Here is a 23,432-nt window from a genome sequence, read left to right as displayed (position 1 = left end):
TTTTTAAAGTTATTTTGCCAACCAGCCTGTAACTTCATAGTTCCTATTTGGGTCTTTGAGAACTATCCATGATTACCAACTGTGGAAGTGTTTTTTTCTACTACTGGCAAGCTTTCAAAGCAATTTTTAGAGAACTTAAATTTACTTCTTAAAACTAAATATCTTAAGTATATACTGTCATTCTAGAATAGAATGACATTTTAGAATGGCATTAGGTTCATCTATATGCCATCAAATCTCAGTTGTGATACTACTTCTTCAGCTATTCCAACAAATGTTGACATTACATTTCTTTCCCCTTGCTCTGGTGCTAATACCTTCACTCTTCTAAAAAACAAAACAAAACAAAAACAGCTTTATTGATATATAATCCACATACTATACAAATCATAAGTCAATGTTATTTATATATTCAAGGGTTGTACAATTTCACTACTATCCAATTACAGAACATTTCATTACCCCCACCCCCCCAAAATTTGTACCCGTTAGCAGTCGCTCCATATTCCCTCCCACCATTATCCACAACTTTTATCTCTATGGATTTGCCTATTCTGAATATTTCATAAAAATGTAATCATACAATATATGGTTTCTTGTGATTGGCTTTTATCACTTCGCATGTTTTCACGGTTATCTATGTTGTAGCATGCACCAGTACTTCATTCCTTTTCTTGTCCAAATAATATTTCATTGTAATGGGTATACCGCATTTTATTTGTCTACTCATCAGTAGATGGACATTTGGGTTGTTGGTCCTTTTTTATTATTATAAGTAATGCTACTGTGAACATTCACATACAAGTTTATGTGTAGACATAGTTTTCAATTCTCTTGGGTACTGACACTGTCTCTCTTTTATTCACACAACCCTAGCTGGACATTGTGATCATTTTTCATCTTGAGCTCTCATCCTATTCAACTGATCAATTCCTGATGAATGATATGGACATGTATAAGCTCAGACAATACATGAGAATGAGGTCACTGTGCTACAGTTAAATATATATAGCAAGTAATCGATAAGAAAATGTCAAAATTTAAACTTACATAAAAGAGTTTATTATTCAACTTTAGGGAGAAATAGGACTAAACACTTGGATCTGTTAGTGTTTAATTTTTATAAATGACGAATGTTATCAAATTCCCAGTGAGAGGGGTAAATATAAAACACTTGTGAGGGATAAATATAAAGCACTTGAAGAACTGAGAGTGAGAGAAAAAAAAGGAGAAGAGGAGGGAGAGGGAGAAAGAAGAATTGGTGGGGAGAAAAGAGTATGGGAGGAGCGGGGAGAGAGGAAGGGGCAAAACAGGTAGGAAATTGGCTTAAAAAGTTATGAAAGGGAACTTTATTATTGCCTGCCATAAAAGCAATAACAGGATGCCCGTTTTAAGATAGCCTAAGACTTTATTAAATAGATAAAATTTCACCAGGATTTTCAAATGCTCTCATCAAGACTTAATTAGTAGAATATCAAGTTGCTATTACCTCCATGCAGGTTTGCTGACAGTACAAATGGATAGGCCTTCATCCAGCTCATTACAGCAATGGTTTCTGGTTGGGTTGGATCTGTGATCTGAACAAACTGGTCCGGGAAATTTCGGTTCAAGTCAAAGTTGTTGCTGTTGTTTCTGCCAATTACACTTATTGAATCTCCTATATGATAAAGGATTCAAATTTAAGCCATGTTTCACATATTTTACACATACTGCTTCAGCTATCTTAACTCAAGGGTAAGTGTGAACACATCAGGCTTCACTATGACCAATCACAATATAATTAAAATTCACATCTTTTTTACATTATACATTTAAAAAATTCACCTCTTCCAAATCTTTTGAGCAGAGAGGTAAATCATTTTTTTTTTCACTTCTGCCCTCTGGTCATACTTTGAGGGGAAAAACATCCAACTATACATATTATATTAAAGTACTACTCAATTGTCAACAATCCACATATAATGACATGATCACAATGTTGAGTGGGCATGACTGATCCCAGAGGGACTCTATTGTGCAGGTATACAGGTCACTAAAACAGCATAAAGAAACAGACCATTTGAAAATAAGAAAACTGTGGATCACATGAAAGTAATCACAAAAAGGTAAAGTTAGCCAAGGATGTAGTTGGAAGTTTAACTGATGGGGGAGAAAGGGTTACACTTAAGCTTATGCCATTATATTATGGGATGGGAGCCCTATTATTGTTGTTATAATGAGAAAATAATGTAAGTGCATAAAGAAGACATATTGGAGGGCTTACTAGTAGTAAGTAGTTCCACTCCACCTTTCAGTAGGTCTCAAAGGAGGAATGTGAGAGGAATTTGTGAAGCTACAAAGGATGAGGTCCTTAGGGAGGGAATTTGAAATATCTATATATGAGAACCTGGTCATTCAATAGCTGATTCAGTGTTCACTCAGTGAGAGTACTAAATCATGTGGCTGCATATTCATATCGTGGTACCTATGCTACGCATTGGTATCATTGCCTGGAAGGAACCACAGCTTGGGAGAGATGGATTCTCACTCTCCTAGTGTTCTGCATAAGGTGGCCTGTGTAAGAAGTTGCTCTCCAGGCCCCAGGAGAGATGGGCTAGCCCAGAGGAGGCAAAGGAATGGGAAATTAATAACTTAGCAGATTTAGAACATGCATGGGAAGTAGAACTTGGACTCAAAAGATATTTGGTTTAAGTTTTCACTTATGAGATAAAGTTCCTGAAATAATTAAATGAAAATCAGTGTTAAAATGGAACAATTTGTAAAAATCTTAACTATTTTTAGAAAGTAAGAGAAATTATCAAAGTAAAGAACTCCATTAAATACAAACTTGATCACATTATTGTTGAATGAACTGGTCTTACAAGAATACAAAAGCTGGAACCAATTATGAAGAAATTCGAGGAAAACAACTAGTTCAAATTCTCTTCTACCTCCAAATAATCATACCATATAATAACAAAAAAAGATTAAACATTAATAAACAGTTTCTTTACCTTCCTGAGCCTTTTCATACCCATCAGGATTCATGGATGGCATAAGGTGAATTCTAGTGCTACGAACCAAATCTGTAACTTCAGGGTCTGTTCCAAAGTTCTTACAAAGGTATTCGATGAGGTTCAATAGCAGTTCTCGTCCAACCACTTCATTTCCATGCATGTTTCCAATGTACTTAAATTCTGGTTCACCTGAAAACAAAGTAATTATATAGAAGACTTTTTCCCTTTCCATTTATGATGAACTCTCTTTACTTTTCCCCCAACATATACAAAGACACTGAACCAAAAATTTAAGATATATCTTTCAATAGAAGCAGGAAAAAGCATCTTATAAAGCAGCTTCCTTACTAATATATCTGTCTAAGCAGTCTCAGAGCATGTATATATGCCATATACTATGAAAATAAAAACACCATTAGCAGAAAGAATATAATCTATGCAGTATCTTAAATATTGTATCTAATAGGGGTTATTAAATGAATTTTCTTCTTTTCTGGCAAGATTGGTTACATTTTCTTTGTTCCAGTTACACATACCATAGGTGACCTTTCAGACAAAACATAGCAATATTGTAGTACATAGATCTGAGAGGCACGACTAAAATTATGTGTAAGACCACACTACTTACCTGGTTCATGGATACCGGGATTATCAGATATCTCCATTACATAAAGTTCTCTTGACTCTACTGATTTTCCCAATGAATAGAGCCGGGTAATGTTAGGATATTCATTAGCAAACCTTCTCAAGAAGATTTCCATGTCAGGGAAATGGTGGTGGCGGAAGTCCTTTGGCTGAATTGGCTGGTGGGAGGATTGTGTTCCAGGCAAAGGATTAAGTATAGTGACTGTGCTCACAGTTATTACAGCCTCTGTTGTGTCAAGGATTACTGAGGTCACAGTTGGCCCCAGGGAAAAATTCACCTTTGTAGCTGGTCCTTCTTTCACTATTATATTATTAATAGTCAGTGGCATATACCTGAAAAAAAATATTTGAAAAAGTAGATGGCTTGGAGTTAAATTTACACACATGCTGCTTTAACATTATAAAAGCACAATACTCACCATACTCTAGCACTTAGTGGTCTATCAAAACTCAACTAAATAAACATAAATGTGTAAATTCAAGACTTTTAGGATATTATTACGTCCTTAAAGAACTATTTCTCTTACCATCTTCTAGGTTCCAGATTAGAATGCTTACAAGAAAGCACTTTAAAGGAGAGAACTGAAAGATGGAGTTCATTAATCCACTGTCACCATTGCTATAATACTCAAAGAAGGGATAAATTATCCAATTCTTTGCAATGCCTTATTAAACTGACACTCCAACTATTCCAAATGTTAAAAATTAAATTAAAGATTATCAATTAAATCTTTAGCAAACTGATCTTACAGGAAGGTTTCTAGGGAAGGTGAGAAACCACTCATTTCATATATTGGAAAGATAATGATAAAGACAGCTCTCAAAACGCCTTTTACAAAGCTCAGAGTTTCTGATACCCTGGTATTCAATTGCCTTGAAGCAACGCTTTTCAGAGCTGACCATCTTTTCAAGCTTTTAAAACTATCCTTCCTCTCAATTTTACAATTATGCCTCCTATTCAGTTGTACTATTAGGCTATGTGACAAAAGACTCCACAATAGTATTTTCTCATTATAAAAGGAGGAGAATCAAAAAACAAGGAAAAGATAACAGCCAGATACATTAAATAATATTTCCTAGACTATATTTCTGTCTTAGATATAAACAATGGTTTGGTATTTAGAGTCTAATTTAAATTCTTACCCAGTTAAAACTGCTGTAATGTTGTAAGTTCCAGGAACAAGTAATCTGTGGAAATCACCAAATGTCCCTGTTGTGATATTATGATTAATACCAGCTACGGAGATGGTTGCGTTCTCTAAGCCAGATCCCGTTACTGAGTCTTTAACAAATCCTGTAACTCCAATGTGGACCTAAAAAACAAGAATCAAAGCAGACTGCTCAGAGGCAATCAATTTGGAAGGTAAGAAACTATAACCTTTCTGTGTTGACACAGAATTCCTAAAAAAATAAGGCGACTCCTCTATCTCCCTGAAATACTTTTCAATCCCTCCAAGTTAAATAAACTACAGACAAAAATATTAAATTCTTAAATTTAAGTCATATGTGTCTGAAATCTACATTGGTAATGTGCTTTTGAAATTTCCTCTCCTCAAAGCCAGACTTCCAATTTTCTCAACAAGGCATAAGTGATAATTTCTGTTATATCCAATAGTGTATTAGCCTGTCTGATGCTTAAATTAAACTTATGTTCATGGTGCATATAATGGTGAAGGTCCTCTAGCAAGTATGATCACATGACATTGTAAAAACCTGGTAGTACAAATTTGGCTATTATTTTAGTTTGCCAAAGCGTTTAAGACAGTTAAAGAAAGCTCTCACGAGGAAAAGAGCTGGGGGAGTGGGCAAGGAGGTACAACTAGAATATGTTCTAATAAAGTCTAACATAATAGTTTGTAAAGATAATCTACCATTTTAAATAATAAAAACAGATGAAGGGTATCTAGTATAGATTGTTATTCATATGCAACTGAATTCCTCCCTTACTCAATCCATTATTTCCATACCCCAACCTTCCAAACCTTCCAGTCACTACTTTTACCTTTTCAATCAATGTGATCAAAGACTCACGATTGTTCTCCCATTCTTGTTGAAGCTGCGAAGCAGGTGGGTACTTGCAACAAGACAGTTCCAATGTGATCTCAAAACAGTTGGCCCATATGTAATTATAATCCTGCATACCACCTGTAACAAGAAGGAGAAGGTAAGTTTACTCTCAGGATTCTACTCTCAAAAAGACCAAAGAAATTAAATCTGCCATCTCTGCATGTATACATTTTCTTTTCATTAAATTGTTTGAAACTGGAGACGGTTCTTGAATTACTGAGGAGACTAAGAAGGAAGGTTAAAGACATATACATTGAAAATGAATATACATAAAGAAAATATATCTGATTGATAGGATAAACAGTTATGAATAACATGAACATATCAGTTAATAACAATAGCAATCATGATAACAACTCTACATGCTAGACATATTCTACAAGCTTCATCTTTACAACTATAAGAGGTAGTTATTACTCTTTCACCCATTTTACAGATGTGAGGCACAGCGAGGTTAAAATTTTTGACAGAAAGAACATGAAGGATCAATGGGATCTTAAAGGTGTCAAGGACACTCATGCCAAAGCGTTATTAAGTGCCTACTATTCTAACTGTACTTCCCTTTATCAAGTTGGCACAAGAAAAAAAAAAAGGCTGTATATAGGATGGTGCAGCTATACAAATTGGGGGATTAAAAAAAACCAAGACAGTCAAAACTGGTTTGGCTCAGTGGATAGAGCGTCGGCCTGCGGACTGAAGGGTCCCGGGTTCGATTCCGGTCAAGGGCATGTACCTGGGTTGCGGGCACATCCCCAGTGGGAGATGTGCAGGAGGCAGCTGATCGATGTTTCTCTCTCATCGATGTTTCTGACTCTCTATCCCTCTCCCTTCCTCTCTGTGAGAAATCAATAAAATATATTAAAAGAAAAACACACCAAGACATAACAAACCCTTTCAAAATGTGTTTAATGGAAGAGGGAAGCAAATAGGGGAATAAGCACTCACAGTCAGGCACCTTCACTATCTCTACACCTTTGTAAGCCCACACATTGATTCTGTAGAAAGTCTATGGATTACCTTATCATTCCTGAGTTTGATTCCCACCCAGGTTGGGGGTTGTTTCTTGTTGGAATGCATGCAGGAGGCAACTGATTGATATTTCTCTTTCTCTTTCTCTCTTCCCTCGTCCCCCACCCCACCTTCCTCTCTCTCACAAAATCAATAAAAGCATTTCTTTGGGTGAAGATTAAAAAATCATTTGATTTTTTAAAATAGACTTTATTTTAGGGCAATTTTAGGTTCACAGAAAAACTGAGGCAGAAGATACAGAGACTTCCCATATACCCCTGCTCCCACACATGCATAGTCTCCATTACCTACCCCCTGCCCTACCAGAAGGTGCATTTGTTACAACCGATAAACCTACATCAATACATCATTACTACATTAGGGTTCACTCTTGTTGGACAAATGTATAATGCCATATTTCCCATGTATTCTGGGAAGAGAAAGTCTATTGATATCTCCACATAGATGCATTATAGTATCATACAGAGTAGTTTCACTGTCCTAAAAATCCTGTGCTCTGCCTATTCATCCCTTCCTCCCCGCTAACCCTTGCCAACCACTGATCTTTTTACTATCTCCATATGGTTTTGCCCTTTCCAGAATGTCATATAGCTGGAATCATACACGATGTAGCCTTTTCACATGGTTTTCTTTCATTTAGTAATAGGTATTTAAGGTTTCTCCATGTCTTTTTATAGCTTAATCGCTCATTTCTTTTAGTGCTGAATACTATGCCATTGTTTGGCTGTACCACAGTTTGTTTATTCATTCACTTACAGAAAGTCATCTTGGTTGGTTCCACGTTTTGGCAATTATGAATAAAGTTGCTCTAAACATCTGTGTGCAGGTTTTTGTGTGGATGTTTTCAACTCCTTTGGGTAAATAAATTCCAAGGGACTCAATTTGAATGTATTAAATTTGAGGTGCCCATTAAGCATCTATGTGAGATATCAAATAGACATTCTCTTCCCAGAATATATGCAGGTTTATAACCACCACAAGCTCTGTAACCATTTTTTCTTATAAAATAAGGTATCCATTTTTGGCCTTCTCTTATCTTCTAGTTACTAGTATCTTGCACTCACTTTGGGTCTCATAGGAAACCGGTGAGATGTTGAGTTTCATATCCCTACCCAGTCATATTTAGTCTTAGTCATAGTTGACCTACAATTAATTATCTTTGCTAACTCTAAATTGTATGTATACATATGGACATATACATGCTATTCATTGTACATATTTATTACTCTTTTCCAATTTTTATTATGATATTAATCACAGTACAATGGTCACTGTGTGTCAGACATTATACTAAGATTATAGAGATTTATAAATAAGAAACATACTTTCATTCAGAGTTTTGAGTCTTAGTGAGGAAGCAGAACACAGAACACATAAAAATAACAATTTCAGAGCAATGCAAGTGTGAACTAATCTAAGTTTTTTGCATAGGTAAAACTTAATTGCTGTGCTAAATTACAAAAATGGTTAAACTCACATTTTTTAATTATGCCTGAGGCAGTGAAGTAGACGACTTATAACACTATAATCACCAGGTTTGAGTTTTATTATTCTTTTATCTGTCCCTTAATTGTTTAACTTCAGTAGCAATTTAAGAAATAATAGCTAAGAGCAAGAAGACTAAGTTTACAGTAATAGTGTTATGTAATCAGCTTTCTAGAGTAACTTCAGTAGGACTGTAACTAGCCAGCTCCAATCAACGACTCATACAAATATATTCCCAGTATAGGGGGTAGGGAAGGACAGAGTTTGTTTTTTAATGTAGTTTCCAAAAGAGGAAATTACATTCAGTGGTCACTAGTCCCAAAGATCACACACTGTTTTCCAAAGTGGCTGTGCTGTTTCACATTCCCACCAGCATTGTATGAATGTTCCAGTTGCTCTGCAACTCACCCAATAAGATGGTCAAGCAACTGATCAGCTCTTTCAATTTTAAGTTTACCAGTGGGTATGTAGTGGTATCTCATAGTGATTTTAATTTGTAATCCCTTGTTAACTAATGATATTGTGCATCCTTTCATGCGTTTATTTATCATATATTTTGGAAGACCTTGGAAACCACAGACCATAGTGAGATTATAGAGAGCAGGGGGCTCAAAAAAGGGATCCCATAAAGTTTTCTATGAGCTCATGGGCTCAACCCTGAAATGTACATGTGGGTCTGACTCTAAACAGCATACCAAAAGCACTGAAGTAAAGTACAGACCTGACCATGTCCCAGACTGGTCCCTGGGTGGTACTCACACAGGCAGATCTGAATAGACAGTGCAAAGGCTTTGAAAACTGAGCTGATACTAGAATCACAGCCCACAGAAGGTGAATCAAAACTTGCAAAAGCTAACTGGGCCATTCACTGCTGGGACAAATTAATAAAAAATTACTATTTCTGTAATACTTAAACCAGGCTCAGATCTTATAAGAGTCACAATGTCCAGGATATGATCCAAAATTATTTGACATTCAAAGAACCATGAAAATGTCAACAACTCACAAGGAAAAAATAATCAATAGATACCAACCCCAAGATGACGCAAATGTTGGAATTATCAGATTAATCTTAAAGCAATTATGATAGTCATGCTCTAAGGAAGAGTAAACATTCTTTCTTTTCTTTTCTTTTTTTTTTTAATCCTTACCCTAGGATATTTTCCCATTGATTTTTAGAGAGAGTGGAAGAGAGAGGAAATGTCGATGTGAGAGAAACACATCAATTGGTTGCCTCCTGCAGGAGCCCTGACCAGGGCCTGGGCTGGGGAGGAGCCTGCAACCCAGGTACGTGTCCTTGACCAAAATGCAACCTAGGACTCTTCAGTCCACAGCCAACACTCTAGGCACTGAGCCATACCAGCTAGGGCGCAGAGTAAACATTCTTGAAATGAAATAAAAGAAACAGAAGACATAAAAAAGAACAAAACAGAAATTTCATTTTTTTTCTTTATTTTGTTTCCCCCATAACCACTTATCCCCCCATACTCTCTTCCACCTCCATCCAGCCCCCTTCCCCTTGAAATCATGACAACTATAATAACCAAAATTTTAAAATTTACTTGATGAGTTCAACAGAGGAATGGAAATGACCAGGGGAGTGAGTTAACTTGAAGATCGATAAATAGAAATTACCCAGTTAGAACAACAAAGAAAAAGAAATTAAAAAGAAAACAAAAGGTGTTTTAAGGATAACACCAAAAGGTCTAACATTCTTATCATTAATCTTGGAAGGAGAGAAAAAAGTGTGACATGGTGAAAAAAAATGTTGAAGAAATAATGGCAGAAAACTCCCCAAATCTGGCAAAAGACATAAACTTACATTTCAAGTAACTCAGCAAATCCCAAACCGGATAAACTCAAAGAAATTCATGCCTAGATATTCACAATCAGACTGCTGAAAACTAAAGGGAAAAAAATCTTTAAAAGTAGGGAACAACAATTCAAATGATGGTCAATTTCTCCTCAGAGGCCATGGAGGCCAGAAGGCACAAAATGTTTTTTTATTAAAAAGAAAAGAAAAATAATCAGAATTGTCAAGCCAGAACCTAGAGTTTTATATTCAGTGAAAATATCCTTCAGAGAATTCAGGCAAAAAGACATTCTCAGTGAAGGAAAACAAGAATCTGCCACAAGCAGACTTGCTTTAAAAGAAATGCTAAAGAACGTTCTTCAGGCAGAAGAGAAACGATACCAGAGAAAAACTTGGAATGTCAGTGATAAAGAAAACAAATGGTAGCCCCAGACAGGTGGCTCAGTTGATTGGAGCATCATCTATACACCTAAAGATCTCAAGTTTGATTCCCACCCAGGTTGGGGGTTGTTTCTTGTCAGGGTGCATGCAGGAGGCAACTGATTGATATTTCTCTCTCTTTCTCTTCCCCAACCCCCCCACCCCACCCCCACACCCCACCTTCCTCTCTCTCTCAAAATAAAAGCATATCCTTGGGTGAAGATTGAAAAAAAAAAAAAGAAAACCACTGATTTAGACTATATCCTATATTCACAGGAGGAGTTGACAAAAAAGAAAAAAAGACAAAAGGTATGAAATTTGCTTTTAAACCTGCCTATTAATCCAGAGTTTTCTATGCTCAGAAAAATTAAATACAATGTACTATGAAACCTATAATGCTTTCATTCTTTTATCAATGTCAAAGAACAAGGCTAAAAGTTGTTACCCATTAGGAATCTGTCCAGTACTATAACGAACTGTGATCAGTACTAATTGTTGATCTGATTAAAAGATCTTCTCATACCCATTAATCTGTTTCAATCCATTTGTCTCACAATTAGTCTCCACAGGCTTTAAGATACCCAATTCCTCTTTATCATGAAGCAGTCCCCATTACTGTTGTTACTACAGAGAGATCTAGCGTTTGGGGTGGGGGGTGTGTAGCCCTTAAATACATTCAACCCTTCATTCAAAGTTGGGGCACTAATGATTCACACTCACGTTTCAAGCAGAAAAGCCAATTGAAAAAGTATAGTCAACACTTCAGTGTTAAGAAAAACACAGCAAGTTTTTCTTTAACTTGCCTCAGGAGGCCAACTACAATGTATCAAACTGTATTAAACAAGAATTGTATAAATCTTTTAGAAAACCCTGCAATGTATTTTTTTTTTATTAGAAGAAGGATTTTAGAGTGTAGAAATATAGATAGGCAATTTCCACTCTATATTTAAATTTGAAGCTTATTGTTATTTCTTAATAAAACTACTTTAACAGATAGTGAGAAGTTCTCCCAACTTTGGGTTTGTGAATAATTTATTTATAGATATTGAGTTATTAAGTGATGGTTTTGTAATCCTTAAGATATTTTTTAAAAGCTAATTAGCATGATCATAAAAATTATTAAGCCGTAACCGGTTTGGCTCGGTGGATGGAGCGTCAGCCTGCGGACTGAGGGGTCCCGGGTTCGATTCCGGTCAAGGGCATGTGCCTTGGTTGCGGGCACATCCCCAGTGGGAGGTGTGCAGGAGGCGGCTGATCGATGTTTTTCTCTCATCGATGTTTCTAGCTCTCTATCCCTCTCCCTTCCTCTCTGTGGAAAATCAATAAAATATATATTTAAAAAAAATTATTAAGTGTAACATCTGGGTCAGATGAATGGAAAAAACCAAATACTGCCCTTGAAAAAAAAAAATTCCCCATATTCTGGTCTTTAAAATTCAACTTCATTTTGACCAACTGTTAACTGAATTTGGTCTTTGTATTTAGAAACTTATCTTATGAAAATCTACTTCCTTCACCACTCCCACTGAATATATATTTGCTAGTGATATGATTCTACAAAGTTAAACTAAGTTACAGTCCTGCATCTGTTTGCAGTTTTATCTAACTAAGTCAACAGTCTCTCACACACAGCTCTTTGAACAGAATTTTCCTTTTTTCACTGAAAAAGAAAAAAAAAAAGTACTCTCCCAGCTCTCTACAGCTTGAGTTAAATAGAAAAAAAGGGGGGGGGGGGGAGAAAGCACATCTAATTTTAGACATCAGATCTGAAGATTTAGGGGCCAAATCCTAAAATCCTTTTTAGTGTTTGGTTCTCAATCTTTCATGTAAGTCTTACTTTCATGTAAGTCTTAAGATCACATTACCAAATACACAACTGCATTGCTCCTAGAGGTCAGATTTTATATTAGGCTATATTTCAGTTTATTAAAGCAAATATTCTGTTTGGTATTGTTTTACCTTTTTGTTTTCCTTTTAAATTAGGTGGCACTCAGATTAAAAAAAAGTAAAAGGAAGAATGAGGTCCAATCAGCTCCTTAATGTATAAGATCAGACAAGACCAAATGCACTTTATTAATGCACATTTGCTTATCAATAGTATTTTTAAAACATGAACAACTGGCTGAGAATATCTGAACTATCACCATTCTCTTTAAAAAAATATTTTTATTGACTTTTAGAGAGAGGGAAAGGGAGAGGGAGAGAGAGACATAAACATTGATGTGAGAGTGAAACATCAATAGGCTGCCTCCTGCACACCCCCCATTAGGAACTGAGACTGAAACCCAAGCATGTGCCTGACTGAGAATTGAACAGGCAACACTTTGGGGTACAGGACAACATCCAACCAACTGAGCCACACCAGCCAGGGCTGAACTATCAGCATATTCATTCTCTCTCTCTCTCTCTCTCTCTCTCTCTCTCTCTCTCTCTCTTTTTAGATCAGCATTCTTTAAAGAAAAGATCCCAGTATGAAATGCCAGAAGTGCATTCACTTTGGAGGTGAAAAAGCACCCATTTGTATTTGTGTGTGTGTGTGTAAGTGTATGTATGTGTGTGGATATATACATACATACATTCATATGTGTGTGTGTGTGTGTGTATATATATATATATGTACAGTCTTAGATAGATAGATAGTCATGTGCTATTTAATGACGGGTATACATTCTGAGAGATGCGTTGTCAGGTGATTTTATTGTACAAACATCATAGGGTGTACTTACACAAACCTAGATGGTCTAGCCTACTACACACCTAGGCTACGTGATACAGCCTATTGCTCCTAGGCTAAAAACCTGTACAGCATGTTACAATACAAAACAGCACGAGATTAAACCAAGCACAAGAGAAAATGATGCAATCAAGAAATTTAGTAAACACCAGATGTATGAGGCTGCTGGTGTTTTACAGGGCATACTGTTTTACAGCAAACTTTTTTCTTATAAGTAGAAAGAGTACACTCTAAAATAATGTTAAAAAGGTAAAGAAGAACCTCGTTTGCTCAAACTTAATTCATTCCAGAAGGCTGTTCGAAAAGCGATTTGTCAGAAAACGGAATCAACCCTGGCAATGAAGGTGAGATGGGGCCAGGACACCTCACATCCACTACCAATATGCTGTCTGATCCATAAGAGCAGGAATTGTTTCTGTTCTGCTCCCACTGTACCCCCATCACCTAGTAAAGTATATAGGACATGGCAGGCACTCAGTAAATAGTTGCTAAGTAAATATTGCACAAGTTAGTAAAAAAAATATTTCCTCTCTGAGCCCTTGATTTCCTATAATGCAAAAGGGTTGGACTAGAACAATACATTCACTTTAAGCTCTTTAAGTCATACTTCGGTAAACTATAATTTCTAAATACACCACATAAAGCATCAGTAAAATTACTCAAAGACATCCGGGTCTGAAAACAGCCTAGTCACAAGGTTTCATAATATCTTACATCATCTTACTTATGCAGTCCCACATAAGATAAACAATGAATTTGCCCTGTTGAATATAATGAAACAGCTCAAAATTGCTAGGGCAGGGAGAGATAAAAACTAGCTATTGTAGAAATAATATAACATAAAATATGTCTGACCAATCAGCTAAAAAGGGAGAGAAGTTGGTGCTCTTAAAAACAATAAAAATAGAAGCATCAAAATTTAACTTGTTCAGATGTTTGCAGAATGAGAAAAATCTGTTAGCTGATTTAACAAAATAATCTTACTGTGAAGACAGAACACTTATTTTTAAAAATAGTGTAACATAGATTTATCTCCCATAATCAATTGTTAATTAAAAATTACTTCCTAACCTTTTACAACTTTCTCCAAAAAGGAAAAATAAATTATTTTTATCCCATTATTTTAAATAATATCTCAAATAACAGAGCAGCACCTTAACTATATCATAAAACCACTAGTTTATGAAGTCAGGTTTTATTAAATATATTTGCTGAAGACTGAAATGGAATTAAAGCATGTCCCTTATCTATAAAAAATTTAAGTGGTTTTCAAATCACCCCTAATCATTATCGGCAGAAAGTTTTACTTCTAAATATTTCAAACCTCTTTGTGGAAGCTTTTTTTTTTTTTTTTTTTTTAAATATATTTTATTGATTTTTTACAGAGAGGAAGGGAGAGAGATAGAGAGTCAGAAACATCGATGGGAGAGAAACATCGATCAGCTGCCTCCTGCACATCTCCCACTGGGGATGTGCCCGCAACCAAGGTACATGCCCTTGACCGGAATCGAACCTGGGACCTCTCAGTCCGCAGGCCGACGCTCTATCCATTGAGCCAAACCGGTTTCGGCATCTTTGTGGAAGCTTGTTATATACAGGGTGGGGCAAAGGTATGGTGATAATTGTGAATACATGAAACAGAGTTTATTCTTGTATTATTATTTATTATATTATTTTCCATACGAATAACTGTAAGCCTACTTTTGCCCCACTCTGTATAAGAAACATTGGAATCAGAAAACTCTAGAAAGTATGGAGTCCGCACACATAGAGCCCAATCTGGGTACACATGGCTTGACATAAAAAGTCAGAGAGTAATTCAAGTTTAAGTAAAGGCACATGAAGAGAAATGTCATAAGTTACTTTATAATGTGACTAACTGCCAATAAAAACAAAAGGAAGACCGAAGGCATTTCATCATGGGCAAATTCTAAGAAGAGAAAAAGTTTATACTGATGACATTTTCATGGGATGGCATGTTCTTTCTGGTTACTCTTAATTAAATAGTCTAAGCCTGTGTATTAAAAACAAGAAAGGTTATTATTTAAAGGATACCAAAACCCTAAAATCAACAGTAGCTGTTTTTATAACATTTAAAAGAAAAGGTACACAATCCAAACTTACTTTAACAATTCTTTTAAATATAGCATCCTGGAAGCCTTGTACATTGCTGTTGGGAATATAAAATGGTGCAGCCAATGTGGTAAACAGTTTGGTGATTCCTTAAAAGCTGACCATAGAATTACCATATGCCCTAGCAATTCAACTCCTGAGTACATACCCAAAATATTTAAAAACAAGGACTCAAACAGATACTTGTACACCACCGTTCATAGCAGCATTATCCACAGTAGCCAAAAGGTGGGAACAACTCTGTGCCCATCAACAGATGAATGGATGAAGGAGATGTACAAATATACAAACAATGGGCTATTTCTCAGTCGCAAAAAGGAATGAAGTTCTGATACATGCTACAAAATGGATGAACCTTAAAAACATGCTAAATGAATGAAGTGAGCCAGATGCAGGACAAATACATGATTCCAGTTATATGAAATATCTAGAATAGGCAAATTTATAGAGATAGAAAGATTAGAAGTTACCAGTATATAAATGTCTAATCACTATATCATACACCTGAAACTAATAAACATTGTATGTCAACTATAAACTGAACAATTAAAAACAATTACCAGGGGCTAGGGAGGAGAAGAAAATAGGGACTTAATGCTTAATAGTTACAGAGTTTCTGTTTGGGGTTGATGAAAAGATTTTATAAATAGACAGTGGTGACACAGTTGTACAATACAACACTGAGTAAATTAATGCCACTTAATTCTACATTTAAAGATGGTAGAAATGGCAAACTTGATGATTGACATATCTATATATCAGTATCTATGTATACACCACCACATTTTTTTAAAGAGCAACAGCATTCCATGGTTACCACATAGACTAAAATGTAAAAGTTACTGCCTTTATATAAAATGGAGAGAACTGGTGGTCATCACCATTAACCAAGCTGTCCAACTTGGCTACTGGCAGCCTGACCTGAGGTGCCTCCTAATATGACATGATCTATATAATGGCCTTACTGGAAAATCTGACCTGAATCTTATCATAAAGAAAATGACAAATCTAGAATATGGTTCTGTAGGACAACTGGCCTAGGCTCTTCAAAGGATTTACCCTTACTAAGAAAAGAGAGTGTTGATATGACTGTTTTAGATTGGGGAAACTAAAAAAACCCACCACAAGAGCCAAGTGCAGGTTTTGAACCCTGACTGGGTCTAATTTGCAGGAAAAGGAGGTATAAAGAATATTTTGGGGATAACAGAAGAAATTTGAGTTATGGACACCATGTGGAATGATAGTATTGAATTATCGCTGATTTCTCAGTTATAGTAATGGTATTTGGTTATACAAGAGAATGTCCCTATACTTAGGAACTACATGCTGAGGTACGTACAGGTGTAGTGTCATGAAATCTGCAACTACTTTTGGAAAATTTAACAAAAGAGAATAAAGGTGAAGGAGGGAGGGAGGGAGGGAGAGAGCAGGCTGGAACATCTGGGGTAAGATAACAGTGAATTTAAATGAAGGATATAGGGGTACTCATGCAGTTTTCTTTTGATTTGACTGTGAGTTTGAAAATTTCAAAATAAAAAAAGAGTTTAGAAAATTAGAATTTTTCAAAGTTTCCTCATTTCCACTCAGAGTATCCTAAAGGAAGCTAAACGAACAACGGGAAAAAATGTAGCAAATGCAGTGCTTCACATACCTTCTACGTCATACCAGTGTGCACCATTCGTGATCCCGTCTGTGAAAGTCTCATCTTCCTCTCCGGGGCAGTGAGGTGCCCCTGTTTTCATGATGGGGTGGTTTGAGGCGTAGGCTTTTGCCAGGTATTTAAATACTTCATCATCTGAGGTTTTGCTATAGATTCCAGTGGCCTTATGTTCTGGAGAATCATCAAAAGGATAGCTTGCTACCACTGAGCCACCATGCAGATTTCCAGAAAGCACGAACCTTTGAAAAGAAAACCAGGTCACATATCTCTAAAAAAAAACAAACAAAAAAAACCCCAACACAGAAGACACCATGTATTTAAAAATGTTACATCTTTCAGCCTTGGCCCATGTGGCTCAGTTGGCTGGAGCATCGTCCCATATATCGAAAGGTTGTGGGTTCGATTTCCAGTTAGGACACATACCTACATTGTGGGTTCTATCCCTGGTCTGGTCAGGGCATGCGTGGAAGGAACCAATCAATGTTCTCTCTCACATTGATTTTTTTCTCTCTCTCCCCTTCATTCCCTCCCTCCCTCCCTCTCTTCCTCCCCTCTCTCTAAAATCAGTAAGCATATCCTCAAGTGAGAATTTAAAATTTTTTTTATATCTTTCATAAATATAGTATCTCTCTTGATACCTAGAAAACAACTCTATCAGTTGTTATAAGTAGATCAACAAAAACAAATGGAAAGAAAGTATTATCAATTTAACAAAGTTTAAACAGTTTTTACAATTCTAATTAACTTCAAATATCTTAAAGTTTTTTCCCATCATTAAAAAGTAGTTGGATAACACAATATAAATTAATATTTTCAGGAGACCTCTTATTCAGAGAATTCTAAATTCATGTATTAGGTCAAACAATGTGTATTTGCCAATATTCAATCTTTTTTGACCTACAAAATGGCAATTTCATATAGTTCAACCTAAAACATGTATTTCATAATGTGTTAATTTTGTAGAAAGTGTGCCTTGTGTAAATAAATATTTGTTGAATACATTAGTTAGGTTAATAACTTTCATGCTTTTTTAAGATAAGGGGTCTAATTTGAAACGGGATGTGTTCACAATACACTAAATTCACGTTTTAAGATAAAAGCCACAGCTGAGAAGACTGGGGTTGAGGGGTCGGAGGAGGAACCTGATACACTGAGCTGCTTTCAGGGAAAAACAATACAGCACATGAAAGACTAGTCCTCCATTGCATCACAGTCAAAGCAGCTCTCTCTCTGGGCCCAAGGTTCCTGATTGGGCCATTAGAAAATAAACTGACAGGGAGGGAGAAAAGACTGCTCCTATAAAAGAAACATTTTTACTTTTTTATGTTTCTACTTTTTAAAAAAATATATTTTATTGATTTTTTACAGAGAGGAAGGGAGAGGGATAGAAAGTTAGAAACATCAATGAAAGAGAAACATTGATCAGCTGCCTCCTGCACACCCCTTATTGGGGATGTGCCCGCAACCCAGGTACATGCCCTTGACCGGAATCGAACCTAGGACCTTTCAGTCCGCAGACCGACGCTCTATCCACCGAACCAAACCAGTTAGGGCTATGTTTCTACTTTTAAGTGAACCCATTTACAATCTGGTCAAACTTATAAATACAGAAACACTCCTTTTATGGTGAAAGCTAAAGGCAAAAATAGACTGAAGTCCTATTTATACATCTCTCCCTCATGTAATAGTTCAAATCATCACTATGAGTAGAGATTAAACACTTTTCTCTTTGTACTTAAAACTGGATTTTCTTGCTTCTGCCTTTTTGTTGTTGAAATGACCTGACCTACAGAAATCCTAAAGGGAGTTGATAAATAACATTTATTTCTACATGCTTGAAAGAAAACTAAACGTATGGTATGTCTCAGAGGAGATCAAACAATGAAAACTACACAGAATCTGTTCATCAGCAGACAGAACTTAGCCATTAAAGACAGTGATTAAATACTTAAATAGACTAAGAAAATCGACTAATTAAAAACTAATATAATTAGCACTCTTCCAGGCACACAGGAGAATGCCATTGGTATCGTGGCAATAGCACAGGCTATGGAACCAGCCAAATGTGGGTAAGAACACTGTCTCCCAGACCCGTCTCACTAAAAACATGACCAGGAAAGTTACTGCCTTTACATTGAACCGTAGTTTCTCTCTCATCTGTAAATGGGGATTAATGCTACCTGCTTCCCATGGTTGCCATAAGAATTAAGTAAAATAATACACATGAAACATCTCCAGCAAAACAACTGCTTTATAGCACCTGCTCAACAAATGTTCCTTCTTTGGAGAGCGGTAAGCTGTAGAACAGTGTTTGAAACCACTTGGAACTCACTGCTAAAGAGTGAACTGTTTAGGGAATCTTGTTTAGGGAATCACTGCCTTACAGACTATCCTTCTACTCCCCAGTACCAGTGCCAGACCTTGGATGACACAATGATACAAAAAAACCCCCCAAAACTAATTACATATTCTAACATTCTAACTCCACCTTACATATCCCTCCTCCATAGTTTAAAGTATTAACAATTTACTTTCTGGGTTGCATGCCAAAAATAATTTGAAGACTTCCCCTCTCACCTCTCCACTTTGGGAAAGTTACAAAAAGGGGCCCAGTTCAGGCAATTCATTCAGCAACAAACTTTCTTGCGCGTCAACTATGTGCCAAACGGTCTATACACTAGACTAGGGAATACCCCCACGAAGAAACAAACACAAAATGCCCTCAAGACATTTGTATTCTACTGAAATAAAATGAATAACTAAATATTCCAAATAACTGAAACATGCTATTTTAATTACATATTTTCAATTAAAACAACATTCCAAGATTCTCTACCAAATGCTGTTTTTTTCTTTGTTCAACAATTCTTGCAACACTTTTTAGAAATATTAAAATGGTCAAACCAAATACGGTACTTATAGAACAATGATATACTTGCAATGTCCGAGAGTGATAAAATTCAATTATTAGATTTTCCTTACTCTATTTACAGTTTTAAAAGTACCACTGCCACTCTTTGTCAAACCAACTTTGCATATCAACCCAATTTTATTTGAAAGGTATGTATGGTTTTCATTCAAATCAATTACTATACTTGACTTCAGCATCATATGTCATTCCTTGTGTAAGATTTAAAGTAGCTGCTAAGTATATTATAAATATTATAAACAAGAGTCTATAGATACTAAAATGTAAATCTCTACGTTAACTCTATTATATTCTACAGATAATTCTATAAATAACTTTTAAAAATTAAGCAAACTTTATGTCTGATAAACTACATACTAAAGATTGAAGAAATTGTAGATATACACACAATCCTCCACAAGTATTCTGCACCATCCCCCAATATAATGCTTTTCACAAAGATACCAAAAAAATGTATATGCTAATCTATTAAAATCTGAGTAGATATCTTTAATTAAAGATATATAGTGTGACAAAAAGATATGGGAGTCAAGTAAATTATAAAATATTTAAATAATAGTTAAAATCTGTATATTTTCCTAAATATATGTCTCAATTATCAATAGCACAAAAACATCCTCTGGATGGTTTAAAGTGAGGAAAAGAAAATAAACTTCACTTTTCTAAGCAGGAGAAAGTAAGTCTTAAAATTTTACATAGTCAAAATAACAAAAATCTATTTCTAATATAGCTAAGTGATAGGATAACAAGAATATCATTCAAATGATTTATCTCACAAATACACCGAAAAAGGTAATTTCCCCATACAGACAGACTAATGCTTGTGGTTTTTAAATTTCCTATTCATAAAGCCGACTCTCTTTAATTAGGCATCAGTCTCAAATTGTGTGTATGCTTAAGTTTTTTATTTTAATCACATCAGTGTCCTCTGCTATTAATAATTAAAGAATATGCATTTTGAGTTAATTTTTGAAGACAGGATGGATGGGTGTACTTTTCACCCTATACTGTATATAGTCACCTACTTTCTCTTCTAATTAGAGTTACATGTTTGAAGAATGGTTGGGTATGGTTAGAGTAGTCCACAGTCACAAAACAAAATGACTTTCTATGTAATACCAACTGAGACAGATGAGCTTTTAAAATCCTCACAAGCTCCTATCATTGAACTAGCTGGACCAGACCATAACTTATAATCATTAAATACTGGGGATATAAAAGAGTTAACCAGAGTGTGGATTTTGGGTTCCAAATTTAAAGTTTAAAGCTTTCTGTATAGCTTCAAGGTGACTTGCACCAAGACAAAGCTCATTTTCATTTTTGGTCAGAGCAGAACAGTGAACTGAAGAATCTAGCCACAGAATTTACATCCCCACAAAGGTCGTGACAGGGCATTTTAAACATGTCACTGAAGCTGTGATGGCCCTTTCGGATGTGGCTTAGTTGCTTGGAGCATTGTCCTGTGCACTGAATGGCTGTGGATTCGATTCCCGATTAGGGCACATACCTGGATTGCCAGTTCATTCCCTGACAGGGTGTGTTCGGGAGGCAACCTGTCAATGTTTCTCCCTCCCTTTCATTTCCTCTCTCTCCAGAATCAATGAAAGCATATCCTCAGGTGAGGATTAAAAAAGGGGGGGGGGGGCAAGGCAAACTGCATTTGATATATCATTTAGGAAAAACCTTGGCCATCACAGCTTCTGATAATAAGATATACATTAAAGTCACCCTAACTAGTGTGGCTCAGCTGGTTAGAGTGTGGTGCTGTACACGGAAAGGTGGTGGGCTTGATTCCTGGCAGGGTACATACCCAAGTTGCAGGTTCAATCCCTGGTTAGGGCATGTACGAGAGGCAATGGACCTATGTTTCTCTCAAGCAGCAATGCTGCTTTCTCTCTCTCTCCCCCCCCCTCCTTCCCTCCCTCTCTCAAAGCAATGAAAAACATATCCTCAGGTGAGGATTTAAAAAAAGATGTAGCCCTAGCTGGTTTGGCTCAGCGGACAGAACTTCAGCCTGAGGACTGATGGGTCCCGAGTTCGATTCCGTTCAAGGGCACATCCCCGGGTTGCAGGCTCGATCCCCAGTAGGGGTCGTGCAGGAGGCAGCCGATCAATGATTCTGTCTCATCATTGATGTTTCTATCTCTCTCTCCCTCTCCCTTCCTCTCTGAAATCAATAAAAAAATATATTTTTTAAAAAGATGTACATTAGTCATATTTCTTATGCGAACGTTCAGAGGTCATGACATGGTTATCTTTAAAAGAAAAATAATCTTCCCTGAAAGCACATGTGAAGTTAAATATCTGCAAGGGATCTCAAAAGGAGGAGTATAGCTTTAAGATAAAAAGAATCTAGACATGTCACAAAGCCCACAAATTTTCTAGGTGCTCTATATACTGAGATCTTGTAGAAGAGACGATTCCAACTCCCACAGAGAAACTTCTTTGCTCATTATTACTTTGATCTTATCTGTCACTCCAAAATCTCCTTCAAATCAAGATGGAAAGATTAACAAGCCTCAGGAAGACACACAAAAAATGGGGATATCCTGGCAAAGCTGATCCCTGAGAAGGGGAGGCGGCGCATGCGCGCTTCAGACGTTGTTCCATCTGGATGGGCAGCGGATGGGCAGAGAGCAGTTTGGCTCCAGGGAAGACTCCTTTCTGGCATTCTGGTCCCTGTTTTCCCAGGATCATGGAATAGGAGCGATGGAAGAGACCTGAGGGATAACCTTCCTTTATTCCTTGCCTCCGTTTGGCTCAGTTCAAGTTCTACCTCTTCCACAGCGACAATCCATATTATTGCAGACCACACACACTCTGCAGGAGGAACAATTCCTACAAAGTTTTACTGGATACATAAACACACCCCATGTATATGTATAATATTCTTTTGTCATACACCAATTTCTTGAGATCCTCATGTGCTTTTCATTTTTTTAAATCCCACATGGTGCTTTAATAACACTTAAGGTGTGTACTGAGGGTGACCATAAAGTGCACAGATGGTATCAGAAACCCTTCAGCGAGTTTGAAAGGAAGCCGCTCACAGGTGCAGGATCCAGATCTGTGCCAGGCCTCCAGCCATCCCCAAGGGCTCCTGAGCTGAGTCAGAGGTAGTGCAGACTGGAAGAGAACCCACGCCTGTCAAACCGCCAAGAGGAAGACCCTGGGAGTGTCCTCCTCTATCGTTTCTGGGCTACGGTCTCCCTCTGCGGCAGCGAAGAGCTCGAACAACCCGCCGGAGTCTAAGTCCCAACTACACTCTGTTACTATGTCAATTATTTAGCCAACCTGACGCCCGATTTCCCCGTATGGAAAACGGGAATATGAATGGTGTCCAGCTCGTCAGCCTGTGGCCACGGGAAGGGCTTCGCACAGTGCCTAGGGCAGTAAGATCATCGCAACATTGACAGCTCATCTGTCAAAGGCGTGAGCTGACCTAGGTCATCCCTCAGGTCTCTAACATCGGCTCCTATTCCATGATCCTGGAAAACGGGGACCAGATGCCAGAAAAGGAG

The 23,432-nt window shown here is 36.8% G+C and overlaps 1 protein-coding gene across 1 annotated transcript in view; it reads right to left on the bottom strand.

The window, feature by feature from the left end:
* Positions 1 to 23,432, bottom strand: part of CPD (carboxypeptidase D) — a 57,043-nt gene that overhangs the window by 30,520 nt on the left and 3,091 nt on the right. Inside the window, 6 exon segments of the mRNA XM_023759494.1 lie at positions 1,490 to 1,657; positions 2,994 to 3,185; positions 3,625 to 3,974; positions 4,785 to 4,954; positions 5,644 to 5,786; positions 16,974 to 17,221. Of these exon segments, the coding sequence (XP_023615262.1) occupies positions 1,490 to 1,657; positions 2,994 to 3,185; positions 3,625 to 3,974; positions 4,785 to 4,954; positions 5,644 to 5,786; positions 16,974 to 17,221 (1,271 nt within the window).

Source organism: Myotis lucifugus, unplaced genomic scaffold (assembly GCF_000147115.1).
Source record: "Myotis lucifugus unplaced genomic scaffold, Myoluc2.0 scaffold_157, whole genome shotgun sequence".
Classification (NCBI taxonomy): Eukaryota; Metazoa; Chordata; class Mammalia; order Chiroptera; family Vespertilionidae; genus Myotis; species Myotis lucifugus.
This window is presented reverse-complemented; position numbering and strand designations above follow the sequence as displayed.